We start from the raw sequence: 27010 nt of genomic DNA on the forward strand, positions 1-27010 counted from the left end.
AAGATTCACCTTCCAACAGGATAATGACTCTAACCACAAAGCGGCTTAGAGACAACTCTGAAAACGTTCTTGAGTTGCCCAGCCATAGATCGGAGTTGAACCTAACTGAACACCACTGGAGAGACCTGAAGGTAGCTGTTCACTGACAGTCTTCATCCAGCCTGATAGAGGTTGAGAGGCCCTGCAGAGGAGAATGGCAGAACATCCCCAAATCCAGGTGTGTGAAGCTTGCTGAGGGAAACCCAAGAAGACTGCCAATGGAGTACCATGTAAAGGGTCTGAATACTTGTATCAATGTGTCATGTCAGTTTTTAATTTTTGATTCATTTGCAAACAACTCTAAAATCCAGTTCTTACTTTGTCATTCTGGGGTATTGAGGTTTGCTTGATATGGGGGAAAAAATAATTTAATAATTTTAGCACAGGGCATCAACATAACAAAATGTTAAAAAATGAATGGGTCTTCTGAATCTACTGCATGTGTGTGTGTATATATATATATGTGGCAGAGTGCACTGACTCTTTTTCTTCCTTGCCTGCAGACCATTCATGGGAGATTCCACCTGGTCCTCTTGACGTCACTTCCAGGACCAAGCCTATGGAAGAAGACCTTGCCAGCTCCAGCCCCTGTGATGTCATGTCCGGGCTCAAGCCTATGGCTGAAGACCCTTATGAGCCCGACCCCTTTAACCTCACTTCCTTTCTTCCCCTTTAAAGGCCTCTACCTTTTCCTTATTCCCTCAGTTCTGTTTTGGACTCGGTTTTGTGAACATCAGTGCTGTGTAACTTATTCACGACTTTGCAGCCAGGATACCAATTATATGGGTGGCTGACCCAAACCTTGCTATGGCTCTTTGTGGCTTTTGTGACTATATATAAAAAACAATGTCCTCCATTTCACCCCACCTAAACCATGTTGGTCTACAATACTACAATGCTAAAATGGCATTGTGATGTTGGGAAAGTCATGTGCTGAACACATCAGGTTTTCTTTTTAAATATAGTGTTTAATGTAAATAAATAAAAATGTAGGTTATGAAATTATATATAATAAGCAATTGATTTAGGAGACCATAAGCTGACATGAAATATAGAAATCAATTTTCAAATTTTTAGGCTGTTTCTTTACTTATTTAAAAGTGATTGTAATAAAAAGAGTTGTATATAAAAATGACTTATGCGAAAAAATAAATAATTTCAGTCTGAAATAAAGCATCATTGTTTAACTAAAACATGTACAGTGGTTTGCCATGTGTATCAAATACATAGTTTTATTTATTTATTTTGCAAAGGGAAAAAGCGCAAATCCTGAATTACTGACTGTGATGAAATTCATTCTGTGATCATCCAGAGCTGTTCCTGCCTTGGGTCTATTGCCTGACAGGCTCTGGCCCCTTATGACCCTGAGTTAAGTGGGTTTCAAAATAAATGAATAAATAATCAAAATCAAGAAGACCTAAAGAAACCAAATAGTAAAGTTTTTGGGCTAAATGCAGAAAAAATGTAAACCAAATATTGACTAGTGTTGAAAGATGGAATAGTTTTCAAGATAATAATTGACTAGAGAAAGCAGTGATGGTCATTTTTTAATTATCATGAGCACCTTCCATGGCAAGAATATCAAAAACAGTATGTTAATAAAGTAGTGTAGAAATGTGGGACATGTCACAGTTGCAACAGCAACAACATAATAACACGAGAACATATTTCTTGTATAATACAGGAAATCCTCTAGATGGTGACAAGATATTAAAATATCATGACATGTTTCTTTTATTAATTACCACATACAGCAATGTATAAAAATGAGAACCATCTCCTTTTCTGGTGGGAAAAAGAGAAAAATCCAATATTAACTGTAAATTAATTTCATCAACAATATGAGCATAGCCAGCAAACCACCCCTTGACAGTTTTCTTGTTAACTTTGATCTTGCCAAGTTTATTATTACTTGACACAGCAACAAAAATAAAATACTGTACATACCATTGCCATAAAATATGAGAAATCTGCTATATGACTGAATAAATAAGAATGCACAGACATAGAAACACCCATGTAGAAAAATGGATGGCTCCTAGACCATTGGAGGAGACCACTGGTAAATTTTCTACAGCCTATACATATCCATTCTACATCACTCTAAATCCTTCTATGAAGTGGAAAGGGGGGGTAATTTTGATTATGCAATTAATGCAAAGTGTAATGAACTAAATACAGTAAAGGACAAGAGCGTATAGCATAGATAGAAAATGTACTCACCTGAGTGTTTTGGTTTGGGATTTGCAGTAACAAAGCTAGACTGCTGTAGTCAAAGTTGTCATCCAAGGCTATGAGAGACCCGTGAACACCGCTTTCTTGCAAAATGTTTGCATAATCTCTCAGTCCAATGCTTTGTACCCAGCGGATGACACGCTCATTGCTCCACACTAAGACATCTGCAACAGAATCGACAAGAGAAAGTAAGAAAGGAAAGCAAAGGAAAAGTTATTAAATGAAAAAAGACACATATGATAGATCTATACTGTTGAGTAAATAGTTTTCCTCTTTGAAGAAGGACACCATCCTCTGACAACCTATCTATATATCTATAGATCTACTGGATCTATCTGTCTGTCTGTCTGTCTGTCTGACTGACTGACTGACTGACTGACTGACTGACTGACTGACCAAAATGTTATTACCTTAACGAAAATCCATCAAAAACATGAGTTAAGACCAGCTGTATGTATCGATCAACAAAACTGGTTGTAATTAAAAAAGATGACAAAAATCAAGTCTCATGTGCTTCAAAAAGTGGGTCAGATTTTGTCAGTTTTTTGTGCATACCAAGTACATTTTTACATACATAGTTTTGAATATAAACACTATACCTGCAAAACCACATTTTGAGAAAGAGAGAGACTTTAAAGCCACAAGGACTCATCCACTACTGTATGTGAAGAGTGTTATAGAAAAATAAATTGACTTGACTTTCACCTTGATTAATCTCTGCTTTAGCTTACCCTTCATTTCATGTTGACTAGATTCTCTCCGCCGTTCCAATTCTTTCCTGTCATAGTTGAGCCTTTTCAAACACATGATTCCATACTGTAAACTTGTTCTGTTAAAGAAACAAAATAAAATGCAATTAAAACTCCTAGAAATGAAAACAGAATAAAAACACATTAACAAGAGTTACAAAGAACATTTATACTGATCCTTTTCATTTTGGTTGAGAATTTGGTTTACCCTCATCAATTTAGGTGTTTATTCAAGGATAGGCAATAATTCATTGCAGTCCAATGGAACCAAAAGCAGTTTCTGACAAAAAGTGAACGTCTCTATAGAGGTATTACTAGTTGCATGTTTATTAGCACATATAAATAAGAATATTATTGTACTCAGTACATGTGACAAATAATCAACCTATAAAACTATTATTTAAAATCTTGACCTGCACTGGACATCATTAAATGTTAGGTTCACTGGTGACACAGGGGGATAAAGAGACAAAAACTCCTGAAAGTAAGTTGGTGGGTATATCTGCTTCTTCATATTCACCAGCATTTAGAGAAACAACACTGGCTGAGACTGCACTGAAATCTCACTTAGAGAGTTTGGATAAACACAGTTCAGTTTACGAATTTTGCTACCTTTGACATATTACCTTCCTTATTCTGATGACAAAATAATTTCCAACAATGAAAAATCTAAGTTACCTATTTCTCTTTTACTAAGTGATTGCCCTTTTAACCTTTTTCATTTGCTCAGATAAATGAAAGGCAAGCAAAGTTTACTTGTTACAAAAAGTGTGGTGTAAAATCTGAGAAGGGAAAGAAAGTGAAGTTTTCCTTAATGATTAAAGTAGTATTACTATTCCTAATACTTAATTCAATATATTATCTTGTACTCAAATTATTACATGGTATTTATTAGGAACCTAAAAATGTATATACATGTATAAAGAAACAAATATATATACAGTGATCCCTCGCTATATCGCGCTTCGCCTTTTGCGGCTTCACTCCATCGCGGATTTTATATGTAAGCATATTTAAATATATATCGCGGATTTTTTCGCTGCTTCGCGGGTTTCTGCGGACAATGGGTCTTTTAATTTCTGGTACATGCTTCCTCAGTTGGTTTGCCCAGTTGATTTCATACAAGGGACGCTATTGGCAGATGGCTGAGAAGCTACCCAACTTACTTTCTCTCTCTCTCTCTCTCTCTCTTGCGCTGACGTAGGGGGGTGTGAGCAGGGGGGCTGTTCGCACACCTAGACGATAGGGACGTTTCTACCTTCTGTGTGCAGCTGCTTCCTGAAGGACATGCTGCACGGTGCTTCGCATACTTAAAAGCTCAAAGGGCACGTATTGATTTTTGACTTTGTTTTACTCTGGCTCTCTCTCTCTCTATTTCTCTGCTCCTGACGGAGGGGGTGGTGAGCTGCCGCCTTCAACAGCTTTTGTGCCGTGGTGCTTCGCCATACTTAAAAGCAAAACAGCCCTATTGATTTGTTTGCTTTACTCTCTGTCTTTCTGGACAGACTCTGCTCCTGACAGACACTCCTTTGAAGAGGAAAATATGTTTGCATTCTTTTAATTGTGAGACGGAAACTGTCATCTCTGTCTTGTCATGGAGCCACAGTTTAAACTTTTGAAAAAAGAGACAAATGTTTGTTTGCAGTGTTTGAATAACGTTCCTGTCTCTCTACAACCTCCTGTGTTTCTGCGCAAATCTGTGACCCAAGCATGACAATATAAAATAACCATATAAACATATGGTTTCTACTTTGCGGATTTTCTTATTTCGCGGGTGGCTCTGGAACGCAACCCCCGCGATGGAGGAGGGATTACTGTATATAAAGAAACAAAAACATATATATATATATATATATATATATATATTAAGGCTGGGCGATTAATCGAAAAGTAATCGAAATCGACATTCAGAACCTATAATCGATCAAATTTTTCCAGGTCGATTATTTCGATTACTTTCCCTTTAAAAACACTATCGCGTGTGGAGTCACGTGAACCCGCTCCGTTACGTTAAGTTATTGCGCCGACATGTCGAGCATGGAGAACTTAAACACTGACACAAACTGAGCAACAAGAGCAGCTTGTACACAAGAAAAACGCAGTCTCCGTCATTTTGGACACATTTTGGCTTCAGTAAGGAAGACATCGAACAAAATGAAGTCAGATGTATACACTGTAGAAAACAGTTTCGACGCCCAAAGGTAACACCACCAATTTGTTTCAACACTTAAAGCACAATCACGTTACTGAATCATGAACAGTGCATGGCTCAAAAAAAAACCAAAAAGAGACTGACAAGCACCCAGCAACAAGTGCCTCCGCCAAAGCAGATGTCGATAACACAAGCGTTCACAAATGCCACACAGTATGAGAAGAGTTCAAGAAGATGGAAAGAAATTAACTGACACTATTTGTTATTACATCACAAAGGATATGACTCCCTTGGCTACAGTGGAGCGAAGCGGGTTTAAACACCCTCGTTTAAAACTCTCGACAGAAGATACACTGTGCCATCCACGATCACATTTTTCTAAAACTGCGCTGCCAGACATGTACAAGACATGTTGTAAAAATGTAGCTGCTGAACTGAAAAATGTTCAACACTTTGCAGCCACATCTGATCTCTGGTCAAGTAGGACGATGGACCCATTCTTGAGCCTTACTTTGCACTACATTGACGACGATTGGAAGCTGCGCCAGAGATGCCTTGAGACGGCATATTTTCCAGCCGATCACACGGCAAATATGACTGCGCAAGGTCTGAAAGATATGCTTTCTGAATGGGACCTCACGGAAGAAAAACTTTCAGCCATTACGACAGACAACGGCGCTAATGTTGTCAAAGCTGCTGCGCTTAATGGATGGTTACGGCAGCAGTGTTTTGGACACCGCCTACACCTTGCAATTGGTAAGTACACGTCAGCTTAATTAAATATAATAGCATAAAAGCAAAAGAGGTCATTAGGAAGCTTTTTTAAAGGGAGTGAGGCAACACCTTCAGCAAGTTCAGCTACACCCACTCTGTCACTTCAGCAATCGCTAGAAGCAGAGATGAGCAGCTATTTGGTGTCCCCCATGCAGGATAGTGAGGCAAATCCACTGGACTGGTGGAGGAAGCATCCTGTACACTTTCCCACTCTAAGTAAGGTGGCAAAAAAGTATTTCTGCATACCAGCTACTAGCTCCCCATCAGAGCGGGTTTTCAGTTCGGGCGGAAACATTGTTACATGCCTCAGGTCCTGCCTGAAACCTGAAAAGGTTAACATGCTTGTGTTTCTTAGTAAGAACTTAGAGTAAATTCATGTTCATATAGTGACATGACAAGATCGCCAAGATCACCTCATGCAACAGTGTTTAGAGAGTTCTATTTTCATTACAACATTAAAATATTTGTTTACAGAAGATGCAAGAAATGCACTGTTTAAAATATTATTTACAGGATATATAAGAGTTATTTTATTTAGAAGAGATACTGCTTATTTTCTACTTTTAATAAGAAAAACATTGAAAATAATTTATTTTGTTTCCAAAAGTGCAAGTTATTTATTTTGACTTTTTTTATAAGAACAAAGTGACTGTTCGTTTTAGGCAATGTGTGCTTTAATTTCAGTTGTTCAACATTGATGTTCAATAAATAATCACAGATAGTAGATAGTGTGTTTCCTTCAATTATTTTAAAATCAAGTAATGCACCCTTCATTCAAAAATCTCTCACTTGTAATATGTGAGCATATTTACTGTACAAAACTTGTCAGTGAACTATGAGGGCAAAAAAATAAATAAATAAAATAATCGTTCATTAATCGTAATCGAGTTTAATCGAGATTTTGATTTTAGCCCAAATCGCCCAGCCCTAATATATATATATATATATATATATATATACATGTATTTAATGAGTGCCATGGATGATAGACAAGCATCTTGTTGGGGATGGATGGTGATGCTTTGCCCAGCTTGGAAACTGTAATGCAATGACTATGTAGAAGGAGGCATAACCTGGCCTGGATGCCTTACAATGCTCATCCCCATGGAGATAAAAATAATAATGGGTTGACTGGATGAAGCTAGGTGCCAGGAGCTGTTCCTCCCGGCTGATCCCAGTTAGGATATTTCCAGGTTTGTTTCACTTGTAGAAGTGAAGCTATGTCTGGGTCCTTAGGTGCCACAAGGAGGCACTGCTGGGGAAAACAGCCCTGGTTTTCATATGTCCCAGAGGTGTTTGCAACAGCAATAACAATAACACCAAAAGCATTCCTGAGCCTGGCTTAAAAGGAGTCCACTGCATCACCTCGTGGAGTTAGAGTCAGGAGGCAGTGGGCAACAATCAGCAGTAAGGCAGAAGGAGTAGAAGAGTATTGTGTATGTGATTGTGGCTGTGTTCACTGGAAATATCTGGAGTTGGTTGGGTGACACTGTGTCTAAGTTTTGGTCTCAGTGGTACCCCCTTTGGTTCTCCACTCCTGCCCAGCTTCCCACTCCTGATGTCACGATTCCCCCTCCCCTTGGCCCACAGACTCTGTCTCAGATTGGCACGAATATATCACTTCTGTAAAGGAACTATGATTCTTAGTGTGATGTTAGAGGTTGCAAATTCAGCTGGAATGTTCAAGCAAATTATAGAAAAAAGCCTGATGCCCTGAGGCTGGCGTGTGAGTGAGGAGGGCCCTACCCCCTCCCCTTGGCCCACTGCATGTCTCTTGGATTCGCGCAAATAAATCGGTAGCGCAAGCAAACTATGATGCATAGCGCAATTACAGAATTTACAAAATCAATCGGAATATTCAAGCAAATTATAGAAAAAACCTGATCTAAATTTGTTTAGTAGTTCTCTTATGAAAAGCGGACAGACATGCAGACAAACGTTGGATTTATATATATATATATATACAGTCATATGAAAAAGTTTGGAAACCCCTGTCAGCCTGCATAATAATTGACTACTTTCAACAAAAATGATAACGATGATATGTCTTTCATTTCCTAGGAACATCTGGGGTGTTTTCCAAACAAAGATTTTTAGTGAAGCAGTATTTAGTTGTATGAAATTAAATCAAATGTGAAAAACTGGCTGTGCAAATATTTGGGTCCCCTTGTGATGTTGCTGATTTGAATGCATGTAACTGCTCAATGCTGATCACTTACAACACCAAATTGGTTGGATTAGCGCATTAAGCCTTGAACTTCATAGACAGGTGTGTCCAATCATGAGACATAAAGGTATTTAAGGTGGTCAATTGCAAGTTGTGCTTCTCTTTGACTCTCCTCTGAAGAGTGACATCATGGGATCCTCAAAGCAACTCTTAAAAGATCTGAAAACAAAGATTGTTCAGTCTCATGGTTTAGGGGAAGGCTACAAAAAGCTATCTCAGAGGTTTAAACTGTCAGTTTCAACTGTAAGGAATGTAATCTGGAAATGGAAGGTCACAGGCACAGTTGCTGTTAAACCCAGCAGGTCTGGCAGGCCAAGAAAAATACAGGAGCGGCATATGCACAGGATTGTGAGAATGGATACAGACAACCCACAGATCACCTCCAAAGACCTGCAAGAACATCTTGCTGCAGATGATGTATCTGTACATCGTTCTACAATTCAGCGCAGTTTGCACAAAGAGCATCTGTATGGCAGGGTGATGAGAAAGAAGCCCTTTTTGCACTCACACCACAAACAGAGTCGCTTGTATGCAAATGCTCATTTAGACATGCCAGAATCATTTTGGAACAAAGTGCTTTGGACTGATGAGCCAAAAATTATTAATTAGAGTTATTTGGTCATAACAAAACGTGCTTTGCAAGGTGGAAGAAGAATACCATATTTCAAGAAAAACACCTGTTACCTACTGTCAAATTTGGTGGAGGTTCCATCATGCTGTGGTACTGTTTGGCTAGTTCAGGGACTGGGGCCCTTGTTAAAGTCGAGGATTGGATGAATTCAACCCAGTATCAACAAATTCTTCAGGATATTGTTCAAGCATCAGTCACAAAGTTGAAGTTATGCAGGGGTTAGATATTCCAACAAGACAATGACCCAAAACACAGTTTGAAATCTACAAAGGCATTCCTGCAGAGGGAGAAGTACAATGTTCTGGAATGGCCGTCACAGTCCCCTGACTTGAATATCATCGAAAATGTATGGGATGATTTGAAGCAGGCTGTCCATGCTCAGCAGCCATCAAATTTAACTGAACTGGAGAGATTTTGTATATATATATTATTAAATGGTCAAAATACCTCCATCCAGAATCCAGACACTCATCAAAGCCTATAGGAGGCGTCTAGAGGCTGTTATATTTGCAAAAGGAGTCTCAACTAAGTATTGATGTAATATCTCTGTTGGGGTGCCAAATTTATGCACCTGTCTAATCTTGTTATGATACATATTGCATATTTTCTGTTAATCCAATAAACTTAATGTCACTGCTGAAATACTACTGTTTCCATAAGGCATGTCATATATTAAAAGGAAGTTGCTACTTTGAAAGCTCAGCCAATGATAAAGAAATATCCAAAGAATTAAGAGGAGTTCCCAAACTTTTTCATATGACTGTATGTATATATATATATATATATATATATATTATATATATATATATATATATATATATATATATATATATATATATGTCATGCACAAGCGCATGGGGAGCAGTTTAAGGACTCAGACCACATTGCGACAACCCATGCCGAGGGACAGAGGCGGCGCACTAACCTTTCTCTTTTTGTCTCATCAGCCAGAGCGAGGACTCGCCGCTGTAATAAAGCCCGGAGTAAACAAAAAGAAGCCATACTTCTGGGTTCCCGTCTACCCTCCAGTCACAAGAGGATGATGTCTTTATCCCAGCATACATTTCAGTTTTCCCAGCATCCCTAATTCAATTTCCTGTCCCTCTGTATAAATGTTCCCCTATTTGCTTTACACTTTGTCCGGTGTGACCAGTTGCCTTGTATTGTGGAGACAGTACTCAATTTATGTTTCAGTAAACCGGGGCGGAAACCCCAAAAGTTTATTCTGTGTGACATTGTTTCTTCACAGACTGGCATAGTCGGCAGGATAGAGCCCGAAGATGATGGAAGGGCAAGACCTGAACGCGGGTACTACATACCCTTGGCAAAACGAACTCCAGGCAGTCAAGATCGATCAAGCCACCACACAGAGAGAGCTCAAACAAAGGAAAAGACGGTTGGCGGCTGCGGAGGCTGCATGGCCAGACAACGTAAGACCTCCACCTCCTCAAATTGTTCCAGACGAACTGGAAGCCTACCTGACCGTCTTTGAGAGGACGGCGGCCAGAAACCAGTGGCCACGAGCGGAATGGGCATCCATCTTGGCTCCCTACCTGAAGGGTCTGGCGCAGCGGGCCTATCATGACCTCCCTGAGGAGGAGAAGCTACCCAGTACGACCTCCTGAGAGCTGAGTTGTATAAACGCTACGGCATTACGTCTGGCCAGCAGGCGAGGGTATGGCGGCACTGGCGGTTCAACCCAGAGCTTCCAGCTAGAGCCCAAGCATTCGAGTTCTGGGGCAAACTCGGGCAATGGCCTACCTGGACTACCTCGCCCTGCAGGTCCGGAGACATCCCTTCCGGGATATGAACAGCCTCCTGGAGGTCTTGGAGTGACAGCTGGTGGTATACCAAATCGGGGGGTCTGAGAAGCCTGCTCGCATGGCCCGACAGGGACGGGTTGCCACACAGGAGCCCCCCCGTCATGCTGTCACCACGGAGCCACCAGCGAAGACGAAAGGCCGAGTGCTCATCCCACCGCGCTGTTTCAAGTGTGGCGAGGTGGGACACATTCTTCCCACCTGCCCCCTCAACGCGGAACTGATGGACTGCAGCTACGCGAGAAGGGAGAGGTACTGTGCGCTGTCAAAACCTCTGGCACGTACACATACGGGAATGGTGTTGGTGAATGGGCACTCGGTGATGGCTTTGTTTGATTCCAGGAGCAATATCACCATTGTTGCTCACCGTTATGTTTTAACGCAACAGTGGCTCGCTAAAAAGTCAAGTATAAAATGTGTGCAAGGAGACACCAGATCATACAGGTCCACAAGGTATTATATAACATGGAAGGGGACTCCGAAACAGCTTTTAGTTGCAGTGTTGCCCGAACCACTCTATCTAGTTATATTGGGACAAGATTGGTCTAAAAATAAATGTGGTAAAACTGTCACCACTCCCATACACAAACTGGGTCTACTTATGGATGGTCAGGGGACTCTGCAAACTGCTCCCACGCCCTCATCGGCAACTGATGATGTGGACGGCCCGAGGGGACACCTTTCAAGGACGGACCCCAATCCGGAAGTACAACCGGGTGGGGTTACACCTCGGGAGGACGCCACTCTGGGCCTAGGCCCTGATGAATTAGCTGGCCTAGACTTTCAATTTCACTCTACACCGGCATCTTTCAAAAGAGAATGACAATTCCCTGAAGTTTGCCAGGAATGGTGTTGTATCCGCAGACGACCTGGCGTCATTAGATTCCACACGTCCGGGACCCTACTTTGTCTTAGAAAATGACTTGTTATACCGAGTTGCAGAACACGAAGGCCAGGTACGGAAGTTGCTGTTAGTGCCGCGAACCTACCGGTGGGAGGTCTGCGTCCTAGCACATGCCCACCTCTTAGGCGGACACCTCGGGGCCGAAAAGACGTCGGAGAGGATTAAACTCCGATTTTATTGGCCCGGGATCAATGAGGAGGTCCGCCGTTTCTGTCAGTCTTGTCCAGTCTGTCAGTTACACCAGATTCCCAGGAGGGACCGAGCTCCTCTAATCCCAATTCCCCTTATTGATGTTCCCTTTGAGCGAATCGGAGTCGATCTCGTTGGACCGCTAGAGCCTTCGGCCAGAGGCCATAGATATATATTGGTCATGGTGGATTATGCAACCTGGTATCCCGAAGCAGTTCCCCTGAGAGCTGCTAATACAAAAAATGTTGCACGGGAATTGGTAGGATTATTTTCCAGAGTGGGCATACCTAAAAAAATCCTTACAGATCAAGGTACATCCTTTACTTCAGATACGTTCAGGGAGGTGGCCAAGTTACTCCATATTAAGCATCTCAAAACGTCTGTTTATCACCCTCAGACGGACAGGTTGGTGGAAAGATTTAACCAAACCCTTAAACAGAAGCTCTGTAAGGTAGTCAACACGGATGGAAGGAATTGGTACCAACTACTATCTTTAGTACTTTTTGCGTATTGGGAGGTGCCTCAAGCCTCCTTGGGATTTTCCCCATTTGAACTTTTATATGGATGCCAGCCCCGGGGCATTTTGGATTTACTAAAAGGAAGGTTGGGAGGGGAGAGGCACTTTCCAACACAAATCTGTTGGAATATATTGCGCAATTACGCGATCGATTAGACAAAATCAGGCCTATACTAAAAGACCACATGTCTCGGGCTCAAGCAGTGCGAGCCCGAAATTATAATAGGAACTCCACCCTTCGAGAATTTCAGCCGGGGGATCTCGTACTGGTGCTCGTGCCCACCTCCCACTCAAAACTGCTGGCCCATTGGCAGGGCCTGTACGAGGTTAAAGAAAGAAAAGGCAACCAAATCGTCGACCGACTGAGAGGGTGTATCACGTAAACTTGTTAAAGTTGTGAAGACCGGGGAGGATGAACCTCCTTCCGAGTCCACCCTCTCTCTTTTCTCCAAAAATATATCGCTTAACCTCGGCAACAATTTGATGCCCCTCCAACAACAGGAGCTCGAAGGAGCAATCCTGTCCGTCCCGGAAGTGGTCAGCGACGCACCAGGTCGGACTGCACTGATTCAGCACGATATTGTGACAGACCCGGGAGTGGTTATCCGGGAAAGACCTTATCGCCTCCCGGAGGCAAAAAAGACGGAGGTGGAGCTGGAGATTCAGTGGATGCTGGACATGGACATTATCGAAGAAAGTCACAGCCCGTGGTCTAGTCCCATCGTCCTGGTGTCCAAACCGGACGGCTCTTGGAGATTCTGCAATGACTTCCGACGTCTTAATCAGGTCTCCAAGTTTGACGCCTATCCCATGCCCCGAGTCGACAAGCGCCTCGAGAAGTTGGGAACGGCCCGGTATTTGACTACACTTGACATGACCAAAGGGTACTGGCAAATTCCCTTAACGGCATCCGCTAAAGAGAAAAACGCTTTCAGTACCCCTAGTGGACACTGGCAATACAAGGTTCTCCCATTCGGACTGCACGGGGCACCGACAACTTTCCAACGTCTGGTAGATAGAGTGCAAAGGCCCTACCAGTCCTATTGTGCCACCTACTTCGATGACAACGTCATTTTTTCCGGCACCTGGGAGGAGCATGTATTACAGGTTTATGCCGTCCTCCTGACGCTAGCGAAAGCCGGTCTACATATCAACCCCCGGAAGTGCTTCTTTGGGTTGACCGAGGCCAGATATTTAGGCTACCTGGTAGGAGGGGGGATGGTGAAACCACAGTGCTCGAGAATAAAAGTCATCTTAGAATGGCCCCGTCCGATACTCAAGAAACAGGTGCAAGCTTTCTTGGGGTTAGCGAGTTATTACCTCCAGTTTGTACCTCACCTCTCTGAAAGGGCAGCACCCTTGATATGTCTGACAAAGAAGAAGGCCCCTTTTCATGTGGTGTGGAATGAAGCCACGGAACAAGCATTCAGTGACTTAAAACAGGCCCTCACTTCCGCACCTATTTTGAGAACGCCTAACTTTTCCCTTCCTTTTCTCCTCCAGACTGATGCTTTGGACACTGGCCTCGGTGCCGTGTTGAGCCAAAGTATAGACAGTGTCGAACACCCCGTGATGTACCTGAGCCGGAAACTGTTAGACCGGGAGACAAGGTATGCAGCGGTGGAACAGGAAGCCCTGGCGATCAAGTGGGCGGTAACTCACCTGCGGTACTACCTGCTGGGTCGGGAATTCACCCTGGTGATGGACCATGCCTCCCTCCAGTGGATGGCCCTTCATAGGGAGTCGATTCCTCGGGTTACCAGGTGGTTTTTGGACCTGCAGCCGTACAAGTTCACCGTCACTTATCGTCGGGGTAACCTTCAGGCCAATGCGGATGAACTCTCACGGGCTCATGACCTCTCGGTTTGGTCCGCCCGACCTGGTAGGACTGAGCTGGGGGGGGGGTCATGTCACGCACAAGCGCATGGGGAGCAGTTTAAGGACTCAGACCACATCGAGACAACCCATGCCGAGTGACAGAGGCGGCGCACTAACCTTTCACTTTTTGTCTCATCAGCCAGAGCGAGGACTCGTCGCCTTAATAAAGCCCGGAGTAAAGAAAAAGAAGCCATACTTCCGGGTTCCCGTCTACCCTCCAGTCAAAAGAGGGTGACGTCTTTATCCCAGCATGCATTTCAGTTTTCCCAGCATCCCTAATTCAATTTCCTGTCCTGTTTCTTCACAATATATATACTGTATATACAGGTGCTGGTCCAGGCCACGCCGCATTGCTGCAGTAATCCAGGCCAAAGGAGCCCCAACTAAATATTGAGTGCTGTACATGCTCATACTTTTCATGTTCATACCTTTCAGTTGGCCAACATTTCTAAAAATCCTTTTTTCGCATTGGTATTAATTGATATTCTAATTTTCCGAGATACTGAATTTGGGACTTTCATTAGTTGTCAGTTATAATCATCAACATTAAAAGAAATACATCAGTCTGTGTGTAATGAATGAATCTAATATACAAGTTTCACTTTTTGAATGGAATTACTGAAATAAATCAACTTTGTCATGATATTCTAATTTTATGACCAGCACCTGTATATATATATATATATATATATATATATATATATATATATATTGTGAAGAAACAAAGTCACACAGAATAAACTTTTGGGGTTTCCGCCCCGGTTTACTGAAACATAAATTGAGTACTGTCTCCACAATACAAGGCAAATAGTCACACCGGACAAAGTATAAAGCAAATAGGGGAACATTTATACAGAGGGACAGGAAATTGAATTAGGGATGCTGGGAAAACTGAAATGCATGCTGGGATAAAGACGTCACCCTCTTGTGACTGGAGGGTAGACGGGAACCCAGAAGTATGGCTTCTTTTTTACGGCGGAAAGTACTCGCTCTGGCTGATGAGACAAAAAGAGAAAGGTTAGCGCGCCGCCTCTGTCCCTCGGCATGGGTTGTCTTGATGTGGTCTGAGTCCTTAAACTGCTCCCCATGCGCTTGTGCGTGACATGACCAAGGTCAGGCGGCCCGAACTGAGAGGACGTGAGCCAGCCCGTGAGAGTGCATCAGCGTTGGCCTGAAGGTTACCCCGACGATAAGTGACGGTGAACTTGTACGGCTGCAGGTCCAAAAACCACCTGGTAACCCGAGGATTCGACTCCCTATGAAGGGCCATCCACTGCAGGGCGGCATGGTCCATCACAGGGTGAATTCCCGACCCAGCAGGTAGGTACCGCAGGTGAGTTACCGCCCACTTGATCGCCAGGGCTTCCTGTTCCACCGCTGCATACTTGTCTCCCGGTCTAACTGTTTCCGGCTCAGGTACATCACGGGGTGTTCGACACCGTCGATACTTTGGCTTAACACGGCACCGAGGCCAGTGTCCGAAGCATCGGTCTGGAGGAGAAAAGGAAGGGAAAAGTTAGGCGTTCTCAAAATAGGTGTGGAAGTGAGGGCCTGTTTTAAGTCACTGAATGCTTGTTCCGCGGCTTCATTCCACACCACATGAAAAGGGGCCTTCTTCTTTGTCAGACATATCAAGGGTGCTGCCCTTTCAGAGAAGTGAGGTACAAACAGGAGGTAATAACTTGCTAACCCCAAGAAAGCTTGCACCTGTTTCTTGAGTATCGGACGGGGCCATTCTAAGATGACTTTTATTTTCGAGCACTGTGGTTTCACCATCCCCCCTCCTACCAGGTAGCCTAAATATCTGGCCTCGGTCAACCCAAAGAAGCACTTCCGGGGGTTGATATGTAGGCCGGCTTTCGCTAGCTTCAGGAGGACGCCATAAACCTGTAATACATGCTCCTCCCAGGTGCCGGAAAAAATGACGTTGTCATCGAGGCAGGTGGCCACAATAGGACTGGTAGGGCCTTTGCACTCTATCTACCAGACGTTGGAAAGTTGTCGGTGCCCCCGTGCAGTCCGAATGGGAGAACCTTGTATTGCCAGTATCCACTAGGAGTACTGAAAGCGTTTTTCTCTTTAGCGGATGCCGTTAAGGGGAATTTGCCAGTACCCTTTGTTGGTCATGTCAAGTGTAGTCAAATACCGGGCCGTTACCAACTTCTCGAGGCGCTCGTCGACTCGGGGCATGGGATAGGCGTCAAACTTGGAGACCTGATTAAGACGTCGGAAGTCATTGCAGAATCTCCAAGAGCCGTCCGGTTTGAACACCAGGACAATGGGACTAGACCACGGGCTGTGACTGTCAACTGTCAACTTTGTCATGATATTATAATTTTATGACCAGCACCTGTATATATATATATATATATATATATATATATATATTGTGAAGAGGGGGGCTGAACACACCCCTAGAAGACACGGTTGCTTCTCTGAAACTCCCTCTTAAACAGCGATACAATGAGAAACAAATAAAATTTTTCACCTCCTCTTTGCTCGATTAGCTGCTGCTAGTTGCTGGTGCTCAGCCACATGATCTGCTGTGCTTCAAACACTTAAAAGCCTGTATAGCAACTGTCCTTAAGTCTTATTGCCTCGTCTCTTTTCTCCCCCAGACATCCTCTGCTTTATTCTTTATGCTTTATTATGCTATTTATGAATAAAGTTTATGTTTCTTGAAAACCAGAAGCAAGTCCCGTAATACACATGCAGAACAGGTTAGAGATAATGGAAATAGGAAAATTCTAAAGTCTCAAAAAATCAAAGTAAAGATCGCATTAGCGCAAACACACTGAATATATTAATCGGTGAAATAACGGAATAGCGAAAAGAGATTGAATATTCAGGTGCTGTACAGGCTTTTAAACATTCAAAGCACCGCACGAAATGCAGATCACTTGGCACGGCGGCAGCAGCAGCAAGCCAGAAGCTGATCAAGCAAAGAGGAGGTAGAAAAAAAACTATTTGTTTCTCATCGTATCACCGTTTAAGAGGGGTTTCAGAGGAGCAGCAGTGTCTCTTTGGGGTGCGTTCCGCCCCCCTGTTCACAACGGCGCGTAGCACTGTAGGGTGGGGGGTTTGGGGGGTTTTGGGGGGGGAGAGGGGTTGGCTAGCAAAGCAAGCAGGGGGCAAAGCCCCCTAGTATATATTGCTGCTCTTGCATACATTATCAGTAACCATAATTAAAAATAAGTACAGTAGGACATTAAGATATTTGAGATTGGGGATATTGCTCCACTGTACTTTGAGGGGTATGCGTCTGTGCCAACCAATGTCTTTGCGTCAAGCACTGCCAACACTAACATTAACACTAACACTAGCCCCAATTATGGCCAATAGGTTCCTATAGGTGTAGTTTGTGCATTCCTTGTCTGTCAGTTAATTTATCATTTCCCCTATATATAAACATTGCTCTATAAATACATCCTCATTTTACATAGCATCTTTCAAATAGCATCTTCCAAAGAAAACAACATCACTGGGTGCTTTAAATTTCCTTTGAATAATCCTCACTTCAAATTTTATACTGTTCTAGCTTTACATTTGACTGAATTCTGCTTGAAAAAGGACAGCATTGTAAGATGTAACTTGGACTTTTCATTGCTAAACATCACATCATGTTCACAGACTTTGCTTACTGCTAAATGGACAAAAAAGGTAGTAAAATATACTTTAAAAATACATGAAGTTGAGATATATCTACTGACAAAGTACAGGAAGCCAAAATCTTTAAATCCAGCAGTAACTTAATGTAGCTGAAACAGGACATACATAACTGGTCATACTGGAGTCCATATGCAATGATAATGTTAAATCTCCAGAGCACCTTATACACAGAGTAGCCACGATATTGAGTATACATGACCTTCTTGTGTAATGGATTGTGAAAACACTAACATAATCACATATGCAGACAAAGCTTTTTGAAGTAGACAGACAGAGTCTGAATGGGCAAGACTATGGAATTAAAAGTGGATGTCTTTATAGCTGAATGTGCTGAACAGACCAGAGTAAGTCTTCTAAAAAGCACAATTACCCTTCAGGAATTTTTACACATGAAAGTGTCACATGTGATAGAGAATTAGAAAAAAAAAATCAGTCAAGTGAAATCTGGTTTATGCCAAGTTAAAGTGTTGGGATGACGAGAATATGGTGAAAACTCCATTAACCACTTTATCCATCCTGCTAGAATCTAGACAGGATGGTGGTGTAATAGCATTGTTCTTAGCATACTGCAGTAGAGTAGAGGCTAGGAATGTTAGAATACCACACTGGTTACTTGAACACTATGGATGACCAGGTATATGCCTTCATGGCAGACTCTGATAATTTGTATTTTCAGGAGGATAATTCCACATGCTACTGTAGGTAAGTCCCAGGATGTTATCAGAAACAGACAGTGGGTTTAATTTAATGCAGTAACCTCCATCAGTTAACAGATTTCAATCCAATGAAACGTCTGTGGGATGAAGTCCACGCTCTAACAAATTCAGTCTTTTCTGAGGAAAACGGCGGGCCAATTTGCTATTCCATTATGTAAGTTTATACAATAAAGTTACCACATCTATCATTTGATTTCAAAGAAACTTTTTCCTGGAGAGCAAGTATCATTCAAAGCTGCCAGTGCTTTCTTAGCTAAAGGAGACAGATGTGTTAAGGTGTGTTAGTTCTATCATAGCACCAGAGTGTGGGGAGGACTGTAATTATTTACCTTGAAAACTGCAGACTACTTAAACAATGTCCACTCTAAGTAAAAAAGTTTAGCTAAATAAATAAAACTTGAACAATGTCAAACCAGTGTGGATAATTGGAGTGCTGTTTGAGCTGCTCCCAAAATCCAAAATAAAACCCAGCAGACCAAAGTACAAATATGTAACACAGGGAATGCTTGACTAATATGAGTAATTTACAATACAAATTAAATACAATAAGGAAAACAACAAACCCTAAATGACTAGACCACCATTAATATTTGTTTCTCACCAATGTTACTCTTGTTGTGCTGCTCTTTGTCTCATTTGAGCCATTGCCTTGACTTACTTCTCAACCTCAAACCTCACGTGAGGCCTGACTAGAAAGTCCCTGCCAAAACACTATTGGAGTCAGAGGATCCTCAGGAATTCCTGGGACCTTCCAGTTCTAAAAACTAGTTTATACTTAAAATGCAAAGCAATCCCAACATATATCTACTGTTAATAGCAGGGGAGAAGGCATAATGCACATGGATCTCTCACTGCCACTGTCCTAAATCTGCATCCTTGGAGAGATTACCACTGGGGCATTCTCCATAAATACAGCATATACCTGGTAGTATTCCTACAAATGTATTACTGTGAAATTTGCATTGTCTGTGGCATAACCTGATTTTCTACTTTCAAGAGCTGAAGTGTACAACTTCCTGGCAACCTATTACAACTCAGTAAAAGGAACTATTAGAAGGAAAGGACCAGAAGATGAAATGTATTTAGAACTATAAGCCAAACATCAATACTAAAAGTCAAACCTATCTTTGAGTAAAGCTCTAACAGTAATCAGAATCATAGTCAAAAATTGCATCAAAAAGGTTCTTTAATGATAAGAAAAAATCAGTAGCAAAGCACACACTAGCAACAGGTTTTGTTTATATCTGTAAAACACTAGCACAACATTTTGTTTATATCCGTAAAATTCGGATAAGGAGGAAATGCACGACATGATCTTTATATCACCATATCACACACTCTTGGCTATCCTTCAATAGCAACTGTAAACACAGTCCAAAATATGAGTTAAAGATCACAGGAAATGTATCACACAATTCAAAAATGAGACCAATTCATAACAACACTCCTCTACACTACTGTAGGTAGTGAAAATGGATGGAACAGATACAAAGATGAAGAACTGAATAAGAAAAAAACTAGCAGAAGCTTCCTTCTCATTACATCCTTGCTCAATCTTAAGAAAGTAAAGTAAATGCATGATGTGTGTCTAGAATGGGTGCCTGAGGATCACCTGCAAGGCTCAAACAAGGTATTACAATAACCCACCGGGACAGGAGGGGGCAACAAAGCTAGCCGTATCCTCTGTTTTCTCTTCCCTAGCTCAAAGAAACCACCCAATTGGCACCCCAAATTTTCTTCAGTTTTCCTGGTCCTTATTCCATCCTCTACAAGGGCTATGAAATGCTATTTTGGATTTGTAATGGTTCTATGATGCGTTGGGATGGACGACATGAAGGAAGAGGGAGTGAGATATGTCTGGATAGTTTCTGAACATGCATTCATAAAGAAGAAAAAAGAAAACATGAAAAGTAATAAGACTCCACAGATGATGCACATGTTTTTGGCTTTCGAGTATGGAATCTCCTCATTTTCCACTTTCCTCTGCTGTCCGTGTGGTGCCGTCTACAGAGATTGATTAGCTTGGCTGTTTTATGTCAGCACTTTCTAGGGATTGGTAATAAGAATCTTGCTTTGAATGACTACTTTCAGCACTCTGTTTCTTGGGCATTATTGCATTAGAGGCTCTACCATAAATGCATCTTGATCGTAAAAAAGCCAATTTATCACTGCCTTTCCAAACAGCGGTGTTGCTGAGATCATCTAGCGGAATAGAGCTATTCAGTAACCAAGTGACAGATTTTCAATCTAAACGCCTTTATTTTTGACAATGAATAAAAAGCTCCGAACTAAATCATACAGCAGCTCCTGAGTCTGGTTTCTTATTCTTTTCCTTGACTCAGAGAAGTGATCTTTTACCGAATATTTGTAACATTTACTCACACAGAAGTACCTAATTCATAGTTTTTTGCAGAATAATATTTTATTACACAGCACATATCAGAGTATATTTATAAGCCTAAAAATTTTACACTGCTCAGATTTTAATGACAGGATATTTACTGATGGCATTTTATAAAGAATGACTTTTAAGATCTATTGTTTTAACAGGTTTGAATGCATTTATTCCTGGCCATTTTATTTTTCTTCTTCAGTAAAGACACAACCTACAGTAAGTCTATTTAAATATGACCTTGTCCTGATAATTGTGTAGACATATGTACCAATGTGTTAATCCATCCATCCATCCATCCATTTGCCAACCCGCTGAATCCGAACACAGGGTCACGGGGTCTGCTGGAGCCAATCCTAGCCAACACAGGGCACAAGGCAGGACACAATCCTGGGCAGGGTGCCAACCCACCGCAGGACACACACAAGCACACCCACACACCAAGTACACACTAGGGCCAATTTAGAATCGCCAATCCACCTAACCTGCATGTCTTTGGACTGTGGGAGGAAACTGGAGCCCCCGGAGGAAACCCACGCAGACACGGGGAGAACATGCAAACTCCACTCAGGGAGGACCCGGGAATCGAACCCAGGTCCCCAGATCTCCCAACTGCGAGGCAGCAGCGCTACCCACTGCGCCACCGTGCCGCCCCAATGTGTTAATATTTCTGTAATTTATCCTGAACTGAAATTTTGTGTATCTTTAAATATTATTACTGTTGAGATGTTTAGTTTATTTTTCTAATTTTCTGAATGTGTTGTTTCCAGTAAAGTGCAATAGGAAGCCAAATCTCATTGATGGGAATGAATCTTGGGCAGCAATCCAATCAATCAAATTGTACATGTCGGAGAGCATGCACTGGTACAGTGCATTGCCACACTCTCCACACAATGAAACAGCTTGGGACCCTGATTGACAACCCCGCAGGCAGACACGCGGTCCAGTCCCGCCCGCCAGAAATTACCTGTATCTGTCACAGCCAGGTATTACGTGGGTGTCCCGTTGGCCCAGTTCAGCCACTCAGGTCCTCAACAATGAGAATCCTGCAAGCTGGATCACCCTCGGGGAATCATGCTACATGGCCACAATGCAGGTAATGTGCCTTATTCAGGACTCCATGAATCAAATTGCACACTCACACATAAACATGTTTGTTGTTACTATTGAAATTATTACCATTTCACAAAAGTAAATTTAGTTGGCACTGGGAAAGCATGCAAAGTCCACACTGAAGAGCACCTGTAAGCACCTGCATCATATTTCTAGCATTGTGACACAGCAATCCTTTCCAATGTGCCACCATGATGCCTGTTTTGTAGTTTACTATAGTGTAATATTGCTTTATTAAAGGCCCTCGTGATAGTTCTTATGAAAGGCCTACGTAATATAAATGTTAAATAAGATAGCTTTAATTGATTATGTGACACCTGTCGTGCCTCAAATGAAAATCTGGCCATGGGAAAAGTCAAGGAGAATAACTTAAATGAGTCAGAAACTAGGAAAAAGATCATTGTCAAGGAAACGTAAATCTCAGTGCACACTGAGTGCTGCCAGTTTACCATCTAATGACTTTCTTTTATTGATCTCGGTGAATCACTTTAAAATGTTGTGTGTCTGTGAACTGATGACTAACAACTTATTTGGGAAGGTTTCACTCCTGCCAGAACTGACACGCTCCTGTAATGAGTTAGACAGACATTTTCCAGTTGCTCTGATGTAAATGGCGAGATGTCTTCTGCAGAAAAAGAAATAAACGAATGTTCTGGACAAGCATAACTAAACCAAGGTGACGCTAATGTGAAGAGAGGCACCGTGGAATACAATCTTACCTGCAAGCTGATGCTGCTTCTTTACTCCGAACAGAATTTCATTGTGAAGTTTATGTGAATACACTTCTCATTTTTTTGCTGTGTTTCAACATGTCATTTGCTTTAATTGGAAGAGGATTTTAAATTAATGGATCCAAAGTCTTTTTGTTAACCGCAGTAAAATAACTTTGTAATCATATTATAAATTGAATGCAAATACAGTACTATAGAAAAAGTACCAGTATACATTATGAGTCACATTTACAAATGACAACAGGCCTTCAAAAAATAACATATCATAAACAGACTGTTCTAACTGGAAATACAATATTTTATAATGTAGAAAAGAGTGCACTAAAATGTAACATAAAATAAAAAAATAGTAGGATTCATCCATCCATTTGACCATGTTATATATCACTTGCTGTAGAGGGAGTTATGATGGCAACAAAGTAACCACATTGGACTAAATTGTGGTTTAAAGAAATCAGCAGATTCCAACTTGAACTGAGGGATCATTAATAGTTATTTCAAAAGTGTGGAGGGATGTTTTCTCAACCCCACATGTGGCACACTGGAGGCTTAGGAGTCTGAAGGGATGTAACTTTCTTGTGTGTTTACTTCTCTTGTAAGTCTCATTCTCTCAACACGAGTGCTTCCAGGTTTGAAGGGTGGGTGCTAGCAGGAAAAGAAATCTGAGCAAAAATCACAAACGCATCCATTGTGGCAATTACTTAATTATCCACTGAAAGTGCAAGGGACATAAAATAATTGCTTTAAAAATTGAAGGGGACATATCCACCGTTTACATTACACCATCCCAGCATGAAACCTACTTCTAGTGGGTCACCCCTGTTACACCACCCAAAGTCTAAATCTCATCACCTGCCACATTGTAATCTGGAAGTCAAGGGGCTCTGCTCACAATTCCCTCCATATTTCCAGGCTCCTCATTTCAGAGAGTTATGTATATTTACTTTAAATCTAATACTTGTACTTGGGATTGAATCTTTGGAGTTTCAACCCATAGTCTGTCATCATGAAGGAAAATGGTGACATGATTGGAAAACCAAAAGATAAGTCTGAAAGCTCAAATCGTTTAGCACTTCAGATGCAACCCCCACTCCATGGATTAATGTTAATAATAATTCTTTGTATTTATATAGCGCTTTTCTCACTACTCAAAGCACTCAGCAATAGGGATGGGAATTGATAAGATTTTCACGATTCCGATTCCATTTTCGATTCTGTTTAACAATTCGATTCTTTATCGATTCTCCTATCGATTCTTATTTTTAAAAAAGGAGAACACACAGGTCGATTAGCTTAGAACTTTGTTTTATATCTTATCTTTGAACAAGACAGAAATTTAGGAGTAGCATGACCTTACCAACCCAACAGTGAGATCTTAAGAGATCCACAGCCTACGGCTCCTCGATGGGGTGCCACGGGGTCCCCAGAAAAAAATTTGTAAATGTAAAATAATAATAAAATAAATATTCTTCTGTAGCAATAACAAAGTATAACATAAATTATTCTGTGGCAATTACACAAGAATGTCCAGTAACATTTACACTCTCCTTTTTAAAAGTATATATGAGCTGAGCACTCAAAAATAAAACTACATCAGCCAGCAACAAATACAATCAACTCAAGTCCAATGGAACTGTACACTGTGCAATTCTGCAACCATCAACTATGGAGAATTAACAATTCTTTTGCAGAAATATAAGCATATCTGCTTTTTCAGGAAGGAATTTTTACTTTTCCCTGCCTCTGTGAAAGGAGAAGCTACCGGTAGACTGCAGCGAGAACTGCCAGCATCTAAGTCAGCCAGACTCTGTCTGTCTCTCTCGTCATGGTCATCTAAATGCAATGCACAGTAATAGCAGGTTTTGCAATAAGGCAAATCGCGCTAACATAATATGCAATATTAGTTGATTAGTTACCTGCCGTATTAACGGGAGAGGACGTGCAAACGTTACCGCTGCTGCTGGGTTGATATTCACTAGTCCGGAGCGAATCAAAAACTCGACATTCATTTAAGGTTATCGCGTGAGCAAATGCTTTTGCATATTCGTAGTGTTTCCTCCCTTTGATGAAATATCTACTTTGCAAGTATTGCAAGTTGCCCTGTTGTCATCCTTTCTCGTAAAGTATAACCAAACTTTTGAGCGTTTGTGCCGCTTAGGCACCATGTTTCCTGCTGGGTAAATGACGCTACGCAACGTGGTGACGTCATTCGAGGCGACTGGAATCGATAGGGGAATCGTTTGCAAAAATGGCAAACAATTCCATGGAATTGAAACAGTGGGAACCGGTTCTCAACAAGAACCGGTTTTCAATTCCCATCCCTACTCAGCAATTGCAGGTTAAGGGCCTTGCTCAAGGGCCCAACGGAGCAGAGTCCCTAATGGCATTTACAGGATTCGAACCGGCAACCTTCCGATTGCCAGTGCAGATCCCTAGCCTCAGAGCCACCACTCTGCCTAGTCGTCTCTGCATGTTGAGATTTGATAACAATTAGGTAGTAATAAAATAAAGATACTTATAAATCAATCAAAAGTTACCCAGAAATGCTGAGAATGAAAAATAATGAATTGAATGAAAAGAAAGTGGGGTGCCAGGGAGGTGGTTATACAAGAATTAAATATATTTGTATCAAATTTCCAATTCAAAAATGAATGGATGGGTTTTCAGTTATAAATTGAATATTTTATGACCACTGGAACCTCACTGAGAGATCTTGAGAGTAGGTGCCAAAATATGAATGAAAACAAAAATGGTCACTTACTTAACTATTCACATGAAACTGAAAATGAAGGAAGTATAAAATAAAGAGTGAGGAAGAACCATCTGGGCAGTCATCACTTGTAATGTGAACAGATTGGCCAGAATGTCAGGGATACACTAAATACTGATGGCAATGCAAATCTGTGTAACTGGTATTTGAATGGAGCCAAGGCTAAGCAGTGTTGTAAATCTGAAAACAAATTTTAACGTGCATCTAGAAAATGAGTGTTTTGATGATAAACCTTCCACCTAATGACAAACATTTATCTGTTTTGCACAATGGAGTTAATGGAGAAACTGGGATTTGCAGAAGAACGTGGAAGGCGAACACTGCTGTTGCAAAATCATTCTTAATCTTAAAATTATTATGACTTTTGTTTTCAAAATACTGTAGTAGTTGATTTTCCAATCCATTGTGTTAGTAAATAACTAAACTTGGACAGTATGGTTCCTTTGTTAAACTGCTACAGTGCTTATGGCTATCAAAATCTGAAATAAAAGGTTCTTGGTTCTTCTTCTTCTTCTTGGTTGCTGGGAAGGCTAAAAGTAGGAAGTGGAATCTGTCATCTGACATCAAGCAGCTCATACTTAATCATTGTGAAGAATATTTTATTTTTGTGGTCCCACTGGCCAATGGTTATTGCTGTTGCTTTGTACCTTCAGCAGACTGGATTTGAACCCACATTAGTGCTTTGAAGATGACATGTTGTATGTTGATCAGGACCACACAAGTATGAACTACCTTCATTGTGCTCTGTACGCATGGAACTAAATGAACTTGAAGTTGACAATGGATAATGTACAATTATGAAAACCCACAATTAGCTGTTAAATTGAAAAGTAAAAATTCAATTCAAATCCCTGTTGGCTTTATGGAATAGTTACCTTGCAGGTATCCAAAGTTGGGTTTGATTTTATAATGTTAAGTTTCCTGTATTCTGAACAACATAAGCGTTTGGTGAATACAAGCTTAAAGAATACTATTTAGAAAAGCAGCTGACAGCATGGCCCTGCTGGATGACAAAATGTTAACATAACAATTTATGTTTATATATATATATATATATATATATATATATATATATATATATATATATATATATATATATATAAATATATATATATATATATATAGAGTACATATATATATATGAATAGTCTGAATTTTTACAAAATACAAGTACAGTACATTGTAAGAACAAATCTGTTAGCCAATAAGATTCTCAAGCTAAACATAAACCAGATATATTTTTATTTGCAAAGCAAAATGTATCTAACGTTCACTGGGGTTAAATTTTTACTACCTTTAAAAAATGTAATGTCACTTGCCTGTGGAAACTGTCAACCATTTTAAGGTGCACTCTGAGGTCCTTCTTAGTCAGGTGGTCCAGCATTCTAGCATCAACCAGGCACTCCATGAAATAACTACGGTACTGAGGTAAGCCAAGGCTTGGGAGCCATTCATTGCCAATCCATTCATGATTCATGTCACCATATGCCAATGTCTGCAATAG

General features: G+C 41.2%; 1 protein-coding gene across 7 annotated transcripts in view; it reads right to left on the bottom strand.

The window, feature by feature from the left end:
• ppfia2 (PTPRF interacting protein alpha 2) overlaps nt 1–27010 on the bottom strand; it is a 960214-nt gene that overhangs the window by 14336 nt on the left and 918868 nt on the right. For all 7 annotated transcript variants that reach the window (XM_051919721.1, XM_051919713.1, XM_051919703.1 and 4 more), the window contains 3 exons: nt 26826–27001; nt 3006–3103; nt 2263–2438 (listed from right to left, as the gene is read on the bottom strand). In XM_051919721.1, coding sequence (XP_051775681.1) covers nt 2263–2438; nt 3006–3103; nt 26826–27001 — 450 coding nt within the window. The remainder of the gene's footprint in view (nt 1–2262; nt 2439–3005; nt 3104–26825; nt 27002–27010) is intronic.

The sequence above is a fragment of the Erpetoichthys calabaricus genome, chromosome 1 (assembly GCF_900747795.2).
Source record: "Erpetoichthys calabaricus chromosome 1, fErpCal1.3, whole genome shotgun sequence".
Classification (NCBI taxonomy): Eukaryota; Metazoa; Chordata; class Cladistia; order Polypteriformes; family Polypteridae; genus Erpetoichthys; species Erpetoichthys calabaricus.